Source organism: Tigriopus californicus, chromosome 10, assembly GCF_007210705.1.
Source record: "Tigriopus californicus strain San Diego chromosome 10, Tcal_SD_v2.1, whole genome shotgun sequence".
Lineage (NCBI taxonomy): Eukaryota > Metazoa > Arthropoda > Copepoda > Harpacticoida > Harpacticidae > Tigriopus > Tigriopus californicus.
In genome coordinates, this window is record NC_081449.1 from 8,900,132 (window position 1) to 8,915,034 (window position 14,903).

The 14,903-nt window shown below is 41.2% G+C and overlaps 1 protein-coding gene and 1 long non-coding RNA gene across 2 annotated transcripts in view; one reads left to right on the forward strand and one right to left on the reverse strand.

Annotated features, from left to right (window-relative positions):
* LOC131888195 (histidine decarboxylase-like) overlaps positions 1-14,903 on the reverse strand; it is a 31,821-nt gene that overhangs the window by 3,935 nt on the left and 12,983 nt on the right. Inside the window, 7 exon segments of the mRNA XM_059236992.1 lie at positions 3,459-3,629; positions 3,711-3,887; positions 3,983-4,133; positions 4,204-4,302; positions 4,683-4,702; positions 12,652-12,722; positions 12,798-12,960. Coding sequence (XP_059092975.1) covers positions 3,459-3,629; positions 3,711-3,887; positions 3,983-4,133; positions 4,204-4,302; positions 4,683-4,702; positions 12,652-12,722; positions 12,798-12,960 — 852 coding nt within the window.
* Positions 12,195-13,346, forward strand: LOC131888198 (uncharacterized). Its single transcript, XR_009374084.1, has 2 exons — positions 12,195-12,541; positions 12,626-13,346. It is a non-coding gene; the product is annotated as an uncharacterized LOC131888198 (long non-coding RNA).

Sequence of the window (14,903 nt, forward strand, 5' to 3'; positions counted from 1 at the left end):
GACAGTGTCATCATAAGAGAGATAATGTTACGCTAAGAGAGACTTTTAATTTGGGCTACCCTATCCTCCTTGAAGGTTTTTCGAAAGGTAAGCAGCGCCTCTACTCAGACTGATCTAAGGAGAAGTCGGTTCTTTAGGTTTAGGATTTACGGGTGATGAAACAAATCAAAAACGATTTTTCAATGATCCAAAAGCCATTGGAAAGTTCTTTCTTGCCGATTGCCTGAACGAACGGTCGAGGGAATTTCAAATTGGCTACAAATCGATTTACAGGCTTTGGAAACTTGTCGGCAGTCAGATTACTCGCCAGAGAATGCATAAGTGGTTAGCCTCAATAGCGACCTACAATCATTAGGTAATGCCCCCCCCTCCGTGATTACAAAGGACCATTGCTCTTTTTGGTGGTTTAGTAAATATTCTTGGCAAGATTGGTAAGACTGAAAAGCACTTTTGATGTCGTTGGCAATACCGTGCCAATATACAAACGCTCTAAACGTTTATTTCTCATCGAAGGCCTAATATGGCGCATGAACTTGACTAGAGTCAGTATCGGAATAATATCCGACCGCATTGAGACACTTCAGGCTCGGAAATCTCTGGCAGAATGGCCTGCGAACAAAACGCGGGTTGGAGTCGATCTACCGAGACTGAATCCAGCTTGTTGTTGTTCATGTCTAGCATGACCGAAATAATCCGATTTGCGATCCATCATCACCCGAAATGGTCCGATGTACGGAGCGATAAGAGGTGGGTGGTTGCACTAAATCAAAGCCAACAAACACTAACTTGGCTTTCGTTAAACCCGAGGATGAACATGGGGATGGAAAACCATGACGTTTAGGTTGGACGAAAGGTATTGTTTTCAAACGATGACAAATGTCGCGAATGAACGATCCAGCGAAATCCAAATGGATCAGGGCTCATGTTCAAAAAACGATTGGAAACTCTTTGGGGCTCACCAAAACAGCTTGAGCTGCCTAATAACCGAAATCTGGCTTGTAAGCCGATCGGAGACCGAGAAGAACAAGAGGAAATACGTGATGCCAATCTTGAATTTTGACTAATTTGGTCATCAAAGGGGCTTTGAGCAAACGGTGGAACCGATCTACGAGCCTACTGGTACGTGATGATCGGAAACCAAGAAAACGGCTCAATTCCCGCCAAGAGACACGATTCAAACTGACGTTCTCGATTGGAGGTGATCATTTCGGGCGGGAAACCCAAATCGGGCGATGCAACCATGAAGAAGGGCACGAGCGCATTACTCGGTCGTCATACTAGACGTTGTTAATTCTTCTGGCCATCGATTCAATTCAATCATTCGATTCAAATTTCATTGGAGCCTTTTTCCTGGTTTGCCACTCTTTTTGAACAATTGCTTTCTAAACTTTGGAATTTTAGATTGTGTTCCACCTTTCGGAACACATTCAGGATTGCCAGAGTGGAGTATACACCCTCAATAACTGAATCAATCTTGTCTAAGGTTACGTTTATGAACGTTTCCTGTTTCAGCATTGAAGCTAGATCCAGCTCCTCTATCTAAATATATGCTAAACATAATCAACGGCTAATGTTCATCTTTGAACTTGAACTTAGCCAGACCGACCTTTTCGGCCGGTCTTACTCTAGCGCACGCCGCCTTTTGAGTAATGGCCGATCCTCTTTCAAGAACATGATGATCTGACAGATTACTAGACGTCATATGGACATACTGAAAACCAAGTCCAGAACGCTATTTGCTCTAGTGGCTACACCAACATGCTGGGAGAGTTTGCCAAGATCGCAAACTCCAGCGATTTGTTTGTGATGTTTTTCTTAGTTCTCCTTCCCCAAAATGCCCAAAATCAGGGTGCCGGACCACATTTTTCCTTGAATTTCCTTTACTTGACATGCCCTATTTGCCCTTGTCAAACTCAAGAGTTTCGAAGTATGATGACTAACGCCTCAAGAAACCTCCAGAAGTTGTGAAGGCGAATGAAAGACCCATGTACGACCCAAAACCCAAAACAAGTAAGAGAAAAAAAAACCGTCGGAACAAAGTTCCGTGAGACAGATTTTAAGGCATTGCGAAATTCTTAAGTTTGACAAGCCAATACTCCTCTCTAGCCAAGTGCTATGGCCGAGGACGATGTTGTTCACTAAATATTTTGGTCTTTGGTTGGATCAAACCCATGATGGGAGGTAGAGCTCAACTGCAGCAGCCTTTTTATTGCTGACTTTCTCAAACAGAAAACAGGGAATTGAAATTGCTATTCAAATTCGTTGGTAGACCAAATATTGAATAAAGTTTGACAATTAAAAAAATCAGACAAATCACGATCTTTTATTTGAATAGATTATGGTCCTTGTAGTGTTAAGTAAAGCCGGTGAAAACCAAACCAAAGTGTAAGATAAAATTATCCAAACTTGTCTGGACGCTTCACGGAAGTAAATAAAAAAGATCCCCAACAAGGAAAAACAGGCCAAGAAGGAAACGACTAAAAGTGTTCTAAATTGTGAAAAAAGTAAAAAAAGAGTCGAAAAAGAGGGTTTTTTTTCAAGAAAGGCCAAAAAGGGGGAAATTGTAAATTTGACCCAAAAATAAGTCTTTTCAGGTTTCATTTTTTTCAAGTTCTACTCATCACCATTTTATGCGTGGTCACTGGCCATATTTTCAATACATCAAATTAGACAGCAACTTTCCTTAGGTCTTGAAAAAGACATTTGTAAAAGTAGAAAACATTTAAATAGTTCTAAAATTCACTGTTAGTTGAATGAAATCAACAAGCAATGGCGGATTTCAGAGTGAGCGAGAAACATTAGCCGGTGAAATGTCTACAGGTTCTGGAAACCGAAACTATTGACATTAGACATCAGTAGGTTCCTGAAACATTCAAACACCGATTGGCATAAGTGATAACTGATAAGTGATTCCATCCCGTACAGGCCCCTAGAGAGCCACTACGAGAGAAACAAACTCAGAATGTGGATTTCATCGATGTGATTTGAAGTGAATAGGTACTGGATGGCCGCGCTAGACCCGTTGGGAAACAAGGCCACGAGCATCAAGAAACCAAGGAAGAACAATGAAATTGTGCCCCGTGATGTCTTGATTTCAAAAAGTACCCTCATATGTCTCGGCATTTTTGGGCGACAAGGTACAACCTGGGCTTCCCGTGTAGGTGTTGCGTCCAGACTCTGGGTCTGGACTCCAGAGTACACAGTGTACATGTTCTAGCTTGCACACCATCATGACCAAGATGGTCAATTATGCAATTTTACCTTAATGTGTAAATATGTCGTCATAAATATAGTCGTCTTCAGTCCAAAACCAATCTGTCTCATGCTAGATACTTGGAGGGCATTTTTGTTTGAAGCATAACTTCATCCAAGTCCTTTAATGGATGAACATAAAATGAGGCAACACCAGCAACGCAAAAAATGATTTTCTCGTCTTGACCTATGGGTATAATAATTACCCCGATCTTGTTTCATCCCGTCAAATTTTTGGTTCAGATCTTCCATGATATCCGTACTCTCAAAGAGAGCGGCATAACTCCCATTGATGACCTTGGGCGTGTTGGGACTGTTTGGGCCAATATTCGCTAACAGGAGGCTCGTACCAAAGAAGGAGTCCTTAGCCTTGGTATCTGAAAACAGCCACAGAACAGAGTCGTTATTGGGAAGATCATCTTTCACGCTGGCCATTCAGGCCCGCACACCAAGCGAACCTTTCAATTTAACACGTCTGACGGGTTCCGCAGGACTGATTCCCAGAAGGCGTTGAGCATATTTTTGAATAATGGCCCAATCTCGGCAAATGTCTTCCTCTGTGGTTCTTGGCGATGTTACGGTGAAGCGAATGATATATTTCCCTTTCAAAGATGCCGGGACACAATGAAGCTTGCCTAAACAATTTCGCCAAAACGGTCAGAGTCAACTTAATACATTCAGCTAATAAGAAACCCCTTTTATGTTCTAGTGCAAGGGCAAAAGGACTTACCCGACTGATTCAATTCTTTAAGGAGACGCTCGGTGAGCTCATTTTCTCCCTTCAGTCTGAACACTACCAATCCCATATGCCGTTTCGCCGGAATCTCAAAATTATCGTCAGATTTCACCAGCTCCTCAAATCTTTTTGCCAACGCCACGTTCTGGAAAACAGTTTTAACAAGTGCGCTGAGGCATTTCAGGTGAATATTATAGTCGATTGTTTGATCTCACCTCTCGAATGTGCTTTTGAAGCCCGGAAATTCCGTAATTTCGCAGAACGAACCAGAGTTTCAGAGCGCGGAATCTTCGACTTAAAGGTACTTGCCAATGCTGGTGAAAAATGGTTATTTCAGATACACTAGACTATGTGTGGTGGTAGCTTTTACCCTTGCTGCATTATGAAAACTCCAACACTTGATTGCTTTTGCGGGCATTCAGATCAGTACACGTGTATGTGAAGTGAATTTAATCTGCATCATTAATTGCCTGCTAAAACGAGCAACTCATGTTTTTGAATAATTGTTCTTAAATCAGAGGGTGTTATTGCGGCAAATGAACTTGTCATACCGAATTTCCCACAGGTGTGCGGGTAGATGTCTGTAATATTTTGTACTAATCATTATTCAACAGGGATGGTCTGGGGGGGATGGTCTTCAACTCATGAATTGGAGTGGCTGCATCAATTGAAATAATTTTGGTTGAATCCTTACCATGTAATCAATGGCCAGACCTGGAATATTGATAACATATGAGTAGTTACAAAATGAGGAGTCTGACAATGAACATTTCTAATAAATGGGAAACCCTAGTGAAATATGTCTATTTATCCAATTCATGCTCTCCCTCGCAAGCGTCATATTTGTTATGTATTATATTTCATCCTTTTTAATGAGTAGTTTACTAAATAAGTAAGAGCTCTAACAATTTCAGCATTAAAAAGAACCTTGTAAAAAGCATCTACCTTAAAACATGCAGGGATGGCTGTTTTGGGGTCGGAAGTCTGTGCCGATGTGCTCCTAGTATTACATGAAAAAGTACATCTCGGGTACTTCGCTCTGAATAGCTCGTCGTTCTTGGGTCTCTCGCTCTGATTGGCTCAGATATGGCCCCCCCTTGTGTGATCAAAATCGCTCGTCCAAAAATGAGGTACTGGTTAGCAGGCAGGGCTTGAACCGTTGCCGAAAAAATGTACCTCGTTGCCATTACTTTTCAGAAAGGCTTGCTGGGGTACTGAATTGGTAGAGCATCCGCTTTCCAATTTGCGAATCTTGGTTTGATCCCAGGCTGGCCAAGTCCAAGCTTCTTTGTGGTATTAGATTACAGCATGAGTTGCTACTTTATTAACTTAAATGGGCGAACCTCTCGTCATTCCCGAGGGTGAGGTAACAATTAATGTTAATGGCTATGATGACGAAGTGGGAATATCCCTCAATTGGGACACCCAAAATCAGATGGCAGGACGAGCGAGAGAGCTGCCATCTGAATTCGTAACAAACAAACAATTACTTTTCAGAAGAAGCAATACGTTACGGGAACCGTTACTCTTGCAGAAAAAGTTCCCATAAAACTGCACAAAAAGGTACATACGAATTTTTTAACGTTTCGAAATATAACGTGAAACAATTGACGAATAAGCAAGGGTATAATGAAACAGAGGTTTGGAGGATAAGAGGAGTTTAGTTTGAATATTTATTCACTTTTACTAAATATTTTGACCAGTANCCATAAAACTGCACAAAAAGGTACATACGAATTTTTTAACGTTTCGAAATATAACGTGAAACAATTGACGAATAAGCAAGGGTATAATGAAACAGGGGTTTGGAGGATAAGAGGAGTTTAGTTTGAACATTTATTCACTTTTACTAAATATTTTGACCAGTATTTTTTTTTATCTTTCTCTTTTTGGTTGGAAAAACTTAATATTATGGAAGTATTCCAATGGTTTGACGAGAGGAAAATTAGGATTATATGAAGCTAACTTACTACTTTCTGTCATGCAACTAGAAATGTCATATGTTGCAAAAAAAAAGAATTTTTTTAGATGCCTCCCGTGATTAATTATATAATCTCATCAGTACCAAATAAGTCACTGCATTTGAGATGGAACTTCTAAAATATTGGGCAGGAAACCCTTGTGCTTTTTTTCCCTCGTTTCAAAAGGAAGAAAGTAACGGTAACGGGAAGGCTTAAAAACCTGTTCCATTACCGATACCTTTAATTTTGCAGAAAAGTAGCGCGTTACCGGTAACGTGACTCTAAAAGTAACACATGTTACTGTGAATCAGTCTGTGTACATGTTGAATCATAATATCTTTATTGCGACTCTTGGTCATGTCATGGCGTGAAAATATTGAGGAAAGATGGTGTATAAACATTATGCACACTGTTAAGTGTATAAAAAGAAAAATGTCAATGGTAAAAGCAATAAAATAGTTGACGAGAGAGTGATATCACAGTGAATATGACTAGAATTGGTTCAGTGCACATGAAAAAAGTGAAGAGGGTGAGAGCAAACAGTACAAACACAGTTAGGTAAAGGTAAGTGATGAAATTCTTGGTTATTGGAGCGAAGAGGATGAGTCAGATTGACCAAGTCTTTTGTCAGCTCCTGTCGTTGATGGCATTGGGCCGGGAGCCGGTCAAAGGTGCGTGACCGGCAATACTCAAAAAAATACAAAAGGGATGTCGGGCCAAGAACAATAAAGTGTTAGCAAGTCCTTGACCGGGAAGGACAACTCGTGTCCGGACATCACCTCCGGAAAGGTCAGGTTCCCAACACTGTTGGACACTAACCTTGCCAGTCCGAAAATGAGGGGCTTAGTCTTGCATAGAAAATGTGTCCATGCATTGTTGGCATATTGGGGCATGCACAGGTATCGTTTGAGGAACTTGGTGAAGGTGGCATCGGCGGATTTGGGGGCGAATTGGGCGGAGTTTGGGAGCCACAGGTGAAGGCCGTAGAGGAAAATTGGAATGATGTAGGTTCGGAAGAACTATTGGAAGAGGAAGATTCTTGATGGGAAGTCTATTGCAAATGTATCCGATACTGGCCCTGGCTTTGACTACTGATGATTTGAGATGGTTGGTGAAGGAGAGTTGAGTTGAGAATGTGAAACAGACAAATTTAATTATTGACGATTTCAATCCGACTATTGTGGATATGAAAGAAGTGGAAATTCATGGCCTTTGTCTTGATGGTATTGGCTTGAAGGCTGTTGCCTTGACAATGACCGTGGAGTGCATTAATGGCATTTTGAAATTCCACGGCTGAATTAGCCAAGAGAACAAGGTCGTCTGCATATTGAAGATATAGCTCCATAAAATGGTTAATGGTGGGGCCTTTGTGCGTGATGAATTCGGGCAAGTCGAATACATACAGATTGGGTGATAGTAGATCCCCCTGCGGAAGACCAATATAAGTGAAGTAGCAGGGGGATAGATTCTCACCAGAGCGAATGGAGCATCTGAGTCCCGCATAGATGTTGGATAGCAGGACACAGATTGAACGCGGAACTCCCCACAGTTGGAGTTTGAGGAATAACCGCGCTTGATCCACCTTGTCTAATGCTTTAGAGAAATCCCCAAAGCATCCACACATTTTGCTTATGTTTGAGGGCTCAATTTCATTGAAGAGAATAGCTACCGTGGTTGCAAACTTCCACTAGATGTCTCTGTTGGTCAATAATCTTTCAATCTCAAGCTTGTTCACCTTTGTATAAGTTTGTCTCAGGAGTTTGTTTGCCTAGATGAAGCACTTCACGTTGTCACTAAATATCGTTGATGGGGTGTCTCTTTTGTTTATCATCTTCAATCATCAAAGATTACTAGAAGCCCTCTGTACTCGTGTGATTCATCAGCTCCAAATGAATCCCCCGGCTGGCTGAATGCGTAGAGATATAAATATACACCTTTTCAAAAACCTTTTCCAAAATTGACACTAGTTCTTTCATGAAAAATCCTGTTCGGTTGCAAAAGCTTGGTCTGATGTTGCCGGCATACCATACACATCCTAAGCATTTTCCTCACCTCCGTTTTTCACACACAATGTGAATTAACTTCACAAAATATTCAACATTCTCACTTGGGCTGAGTGTGCGTGTCTTTTTGTGTACGGATTGGAAGGCTTACCAAAACATCATTGGGGTAGAATGATCGGACTCCTCATCCCCACTACTTAATATATCTTTTCCGAGGATAGTTCATTAAACCCCATTGACGGCGATGAAAGTAGTTTTATGGAACTTGAAGGTCGCATGTTAGGCTACTCTCAGGTACTGCTTTAGTTTCCACGGCTTGGCGGTCCCTTCCAGGGAGCCTATCTAAGAGTCACACGGCCGCCCAATAATGGTTGCTTTTGAAGGCTTAAGTGATTTCATTATCTCGTTACAGACAGCGGAAAAGCGTGACAAAGGCTTTTGGGTTTTCTTGAGAGGCTGGCCCGACGCTAGATTTTTGCTTTTTTAGCTTTATCAAGGCCTGACTAAAAATGTTACAGTTTTAAATCAAAACATTGACACTTTGACACTCATCTTATTCGAAAAATGTCAATTACTTACCTTTAAGCCAAATCTCTTCATTTCAAGTTTCAAGTTTTTTAAATCAACTGACATGAGGCGGTTTTTTTTAAACGCTCGTACCTCTGAGTTAAGGCTTGAATGTTACCCACGATGAACATCTGCTCACCACGTTGGCGAGTGTATTTTCATACCGGTTTACGTCTAAGCCCTTAACTCCAAGGTAAGAGCTTTAAAAAACAGGCCTCTGAACGTCTCTGGATCGTACTATCTCGAGCGGTGAAACTTAGCTCAATTTGGTCCCAAGTTCTGCCGATTTTACGAGTTTCAAGTATCTTTTCATCTCGCAATGAAAAATTAAGATGTGGAAGTTGGTTGGGTAAGGTCTTGGGTGAGCTGTNTTGTACGTTTTCAAAAGCATTCATGAGCTTTGTCCCAACCCAGGATTTAGGGTAAATTGTAGTGACCGTAGAGGCTTATTGTGCGTTTTGAGAGCACCTTCAAGCCCTCGAGAATCCAGGCTAGTTAAAACAATGAAGTCCAATTCTCTTCTTCCTCGGGCTCCCTCATTGTTCAATTTGCTGCCCTCAAATATTCGTAGTGCTTATGTAGGCGTTGATCCAGCAACATGATTTAAGTAAGACTTGGACATTTTTTTGACTAAAATCGAGAAATATTTGGGTGTACGATGTCGAGTGGGGGGAAGTAGCTAGAAACCCAGGATGATCAACTCGCGAAAACCCTAGACTCTGGTATTGTTTCAACATCAGTTTTAGTTTAAGCTACAAGCTAGATTGCCAAAATAAAAAAAACCTGGACATTAAACAGGCTACCACGGGCGCAAAAACGTAGCTCATTCGGAAATTGTGTTCCTACAAGCTCCCAAATCTAAGAGTCTTCCCCTAAATCTGGTCAACCTGAAGAGACCGTTGGCAAATTGCATGAAGTTATTAATGCCCATGTGAAGCTTTCCATCAACATCAGGTTCAAGTGGTCGTGGAGTGTAGGCATCAATACATGAGAAAAGCTAAGCGAGACGTGGCTAAGTGCCCGTGCATGGCGTTTTGCTCTACCCGTAACTTCAGTTCAACGCCTTGTAGCTTTTCGCTTTGTTGGGGCATCTTCTCTCTAGCTCACCTTATTGTTAAACATTATAACGTGATCTCGACGTATGCCATTTATTTTGCAACTAGTCATGCCATATGCAATTACGTCAAAATATGGCATACTTTTGGCCAAATATACAATTGTGAGTTAATCATTCACTTTTGGCAGAACAATTACGCATGTTAGAGAGGTTAACTTTTTTGATTAACGTTACATTAGACTGTGAGACTGGTTTATAGCCCTTATCCCTAGTCCCATTAGTCGAATTCATGCTGGCTGAGTTGATTTTTGAGGTCTAGTTGATGATGGGGATTCGGTTATGGTTGATGGCAATGAAAATTTCATTTGGCTACGGTTCGTCACTGGACACGGATACTCTGTACACTGTACACTGAATTCTCACTGATACTATGTGAATTAATGGTTTTTAGGGAACATTTACTGAACATTCAGATCAAAGCTAGGAGAACCATCATCCACTCCTAAATTCACTATAAGAAGAGAGGTTACTTTGTTTTTTATAGAATTAGCTTAGCCTATCGTGTTAGTATTTTTCAACAGCCCAGAGTTTTGCATTGCCATTACATTCCTATCATCGTCTTATGGTCTAAGTATTTTCAATGACTTACAAATCGGTCCCAATTCCGCTAGATTGTCAAACGTGCAGGCTCCAGTTGTACCAAGGGTGACACAAAGCTGCAAAATAGACAAGATCACTTTTATATCTCGTTGGCACAATGAAAGAAAGAAAGAAAGAGAAACAACGAGGTAAATGACACTTACAAAGAAGGGTATCAGCCCATTTTTTTTATCGAAGTCGATGGCTTCCTTGAGCTTGTCTCCACGGAGGCTGAAATGTTCATCACTCTCTACGTATCGGATCTTGACCAGTCCCACTAATCCTGCCTTCTCCACAGATGAATGGGCTTGATCCGAACAATAAGCCACCAGTCGGCTGTTGATCTCAGCATCCGCAGCATCCGGAAAATGCGTTTGATATCTCCGAATGGCCTCCGTTCTTCCGGCCAACAGACACACAAACGTCGACTCACTGGCGGTGGTTTGAATTACACCTCCACCGTGACTCTGAGTCTTGGAATGTAAGAAATCATCGGGCAGTCCAATGGCCTTGGCCAACCAATCCATGGTCACGATCTCAAGCTCGGTGCAAGCTGGACTGGACGCCTGCAACCACGGAAATTGACAGAAAACAGTCAAACTGGATCAAGAGAATAGGCCTCAGAACAGGGTCAAAAAGGCAAAAACCAGTATGACACTCCTTTGGATCACGGGGTTGGTTGTTTTTGAATTGTTGAGCGAGGAATATTGCCTCTAGAGTATTTGGCTAAGTTCTCCGTGGATGGACTTGTCAGCCATTTAAAAGTAGCAAGGATTTGGTTTAGCTATTACAAGAACAGTTTTCAATTGTCGGGAGGGTAGTTTAAATCAGGAGATTCGTCACATATGGAGTAGTGGTAAAATATGAGTCACATTTAAAGGTTTCAAAGCTCACTTCGGCCATTTAGCTGGTGTGCTTACTGTTCTTGTACAACCTTAATTATATGAAATAAATGATAAGCAACATATTTGGATCAAAAAGATTTGAAATAACATGTAATCGTTTCACTCCTTGATCTTCTCAACGCCCTTGAAACTCCCGACTGTGAAGGTCACCCCAGCCTGTACCTCAACCTTGGAGATATCGTCTGTAATATGGAGAGAAAATATTCCTACTTGAGGTATCCACCATCATATGAGAGTACGANCTTCATTTCAAGTTTCAAGTTTTTTAAATCAACTGACATGAGGCGGTTTTTTTTTAAACGCTCGTACCTCTGAGTTAAGGCTTGAATGTTACCCACGATGAACATCTGCTCACCACGTTGGCGAGTGTATTTTCATACCGGTTTACGTCTAAGCCCTTAACTCCAAGGTAAGAGCTTTAAAAAACAGGCCTCTGAACGTCTCTGGATCGTACTATCTCGAGCGGTGAAACTTAGCTCAATTTGGTCCCAAGTTCTGCCGATTTTACGAGTTTCAAGTATCTTTTCATCTCGCAATGAAAAATTAAGATGTGGAAGTTGGTTGGGTAAGGTCTTGGGTGAGCTGTGGACAAGCTCACGGACTTCTAGAAATATGGACTGCGAACGAGCTTCCCGGCAAATTGGCCTGCTCTTGGTCATAGCCACTCTGAGCCACTTTTCGAATTAAAGTAATAAAATAAGAAATGTATATCTCTTCAATTAACGGTAGGTCAATTTTATATCATATACATGCTAAGTCGATAGTTTTAAAGTTATGTTGTCAAAAGCTTATGTAGCTGACCAAGAGCAGGCCGAAAATTCAAATTTTATGTAGTGTTTACTACATAACTTTGAACATGTCTCCTGAGTTCCCTAAGCCATGGAGTACGGTAGTAGTGGAGTGGAAAGCTCTATGAAACCTTACTAAACGACGTTTCAGTATTGCGTTACCTCCTAATCAAGTACTTGAACACGAGGTTGGCATTCATTGAGCACATTGAACACTCTCTCAGTGGAAATGCATCTGATTAAGAGGTAACGCATAGATCTACAAAACCTCGCTAGAAGACGTTCGATCTGCGACCGAGCTTTCCACTCCACTACTGACGTACTCCATGCCTAAGCATAGGTTTAGGCTCAAACTTGGCTAAGTTCATCTATTCAACAATATCTTGTGTTCGTATCAAGTGCTTATTTGGAATAAGATGAGCGGTTTAGGAGGTAGGATATTTTTGCTTCCGTTTGCAGTCCATATCTCTAGAAGTCCGTGACAAGCTCGACGGGGCTGACACCAAAGTTGGTCTTAACCGCAGCACGTAAGCCAATGAGGATGGCAAGAGTGCAGTCACAGCCTATTACAGTCCACGTATACCATATTAATGAACTTAAATTAGTGCGTCGTCTCGAAGATAGTTTCATTTGGTAAGTTAATGCAAATGAAACCTTACTCAATATACTTTTTCACGGCTTGAGTCCATCATCATAAAAAGTTTCTTTCAAATGCAGCCAAGCCTTTCCAGTGTCGGACTTACCAGTATTTTCGTGCTTCAAGTACAGCGGTTCAACATTGAAAGTTCGATGCAAAGCGTGACTGTTCTTCACCCTGAAGACAAGGTGAAGATATGGTGAAAAATATTCCGTCTGTAACATTCCAAAGTCCAACCGCCAAGCTACGTACCACATTGCAGTACAATCGAAATGTACCATCAGCCATTTTGAAGGGTTGAAAGCCAGGCTGTCGGCAAACTGTATTCCTCTCATCCAATGACGATGCTCTTCACAAATAAATGCTGACCCAGCATAGGCTGCATCAACATGAAGCCACAATTGCTCTTCTTGACCTAAGGGCAACGGAATAAAAAAGATTAGAAGTCATAATCCAAGGCATGGAGTCCGTCAGGACTGGAGAGGAAAGCTTTTTGAAACCTCGCTAGATGACGTATCAGCGTTGCGTTACGTCCTAATAGGGTGCTTGAGCTTGAAGGAAGAATTTATTAAGCATTCTTTCTCTCAACGGATGAATCTGATCAGAAGAGTTATTGCTTGAACGTCTTCTAGAGAGGTTTTGTAGAGCTTTCCTCTCCTAAGCCTCCGTGTCCAAAGTTACATATCTTTGCCTCTATGAAGAGCCATTTTTTGTACCTCTGCCAGCATCAACTCGTCCAATTTCAACCAGATTATACATCGGCTAGGCCGTTTCAACTAGATTAAACATTAATTCGGTTCATTTCAACTCGTCTCAATGTCATTGAAACGGATAAGGTTCAGATTTGGAAGCTATTCCTAGACTTCTTCCGAGATGACTTTATATATTTTATCATCATATATGTAGTCTTAACAAAGAGAGGTATTTGAAAATTTTGAAGAAAATCAATTGAATGGGATAATGGACTATATATCTCATCAATAGAGAGGTGTAAAGCTTTGGGATTTCAAACTAGTGCGCCCTCTGGTTCTACCATGAAGGAAGTGTCACCACACATCTTACTGATGGCAAAAAGTTGGCACGAATATTTTTTTTCGTATTTTCTGCATATTTTTATCACTTGTGATGTAATGTCATCTTTATCAAGTGAATGTTGAACTTAAATGGTTCAAAATAATTGTCGAATGATTTTCAAAACATGGCGTACAATTTTGTCAATGAAAATTTGGAAGCACTGGATGTGCTAAAATCATGGTAGTGCTTTCCGCGATTGTGGCGCAGCCTGACTAGCTCACACAGCTGAAATCCGAACCGGTACTTTACACGTCTCTATTTGATCAACTCCAACAGAAATAACAATTTTGACACAAGGCCCTTGGGAATGTACTCTTCCGGCATTGAGTCTCACGCCTTGACAATGGAGGCCTTCAGTTAGTTCAAATTTGGATGAAAGGCTTCCTTCTCCACAATGCTTCATACAGAAAAGTTAAGTGAGTTCAAATCCAGATTTGATCTGCTGACCAGATATCAGCCATATCGGCCTGATAGAATCCTGCATCTTCTTTGAGGTGTAGAATGGGTCACCATCCTGAGTCTAACAGTAGTCTCTCTCAGGGTAACTGACCTTCAACCATAGTAAAACTTTGTGCCTCAGAGCTCTGTAGTTCTTCTCAGTCCCGACATTTCCTTTGGGATTACAAAAGTAGAGAGGTGTTGTTTAGCCATCACTGACCAAGACGCTCAGGGCCATGATCTGTTGGGGATGCTTTGCATTGTGGTAGCCCTGAACCTTGCCCTCAAACCTGCTAGTAATAAATCATTTTGATGGTTCACAACAGTGCCGAAGATGAAGATCTTCTTATCATAGTAAATCTTGACTGTGGTAACATTGGACTGGAGATGTCAGATCACTTCTTTGGAACAAAACACGATTTTTACCTTAAACTTGATAGTTTTCACATCCACACTAAATTATTTTGCCTTGGAAGTTATGGAGGCCACCCTCTACATGGGGCCCTGAATTTTAGTCAAAACCTGTGGGATTCTTTTTTTTTTGTTGTGCCCATCTCTTCCTAGGAACGTTTCGGCGAACTGGCCATCTATAATAGCCTTCCTGAGGTTGAACATTGTGGCTAATTGGTGCCATTAGTTGTTGCTGCTATTGGTGGAGTAACTCCCGTTTGGAGGATATCGGACAATTTTCTTTGAACATTTTTGATGTCTGAAAGCTTTGCTCTGTGAAATCATTGATTGAAGTTTGGTCGAAAATGTGCTTCCGAACTCTGTAAAACAAATATTTTCGATCTCTTTTGCTCTTTTGCTCATCCAATATATAATTTATTCAGGTTTTTTTTTTAT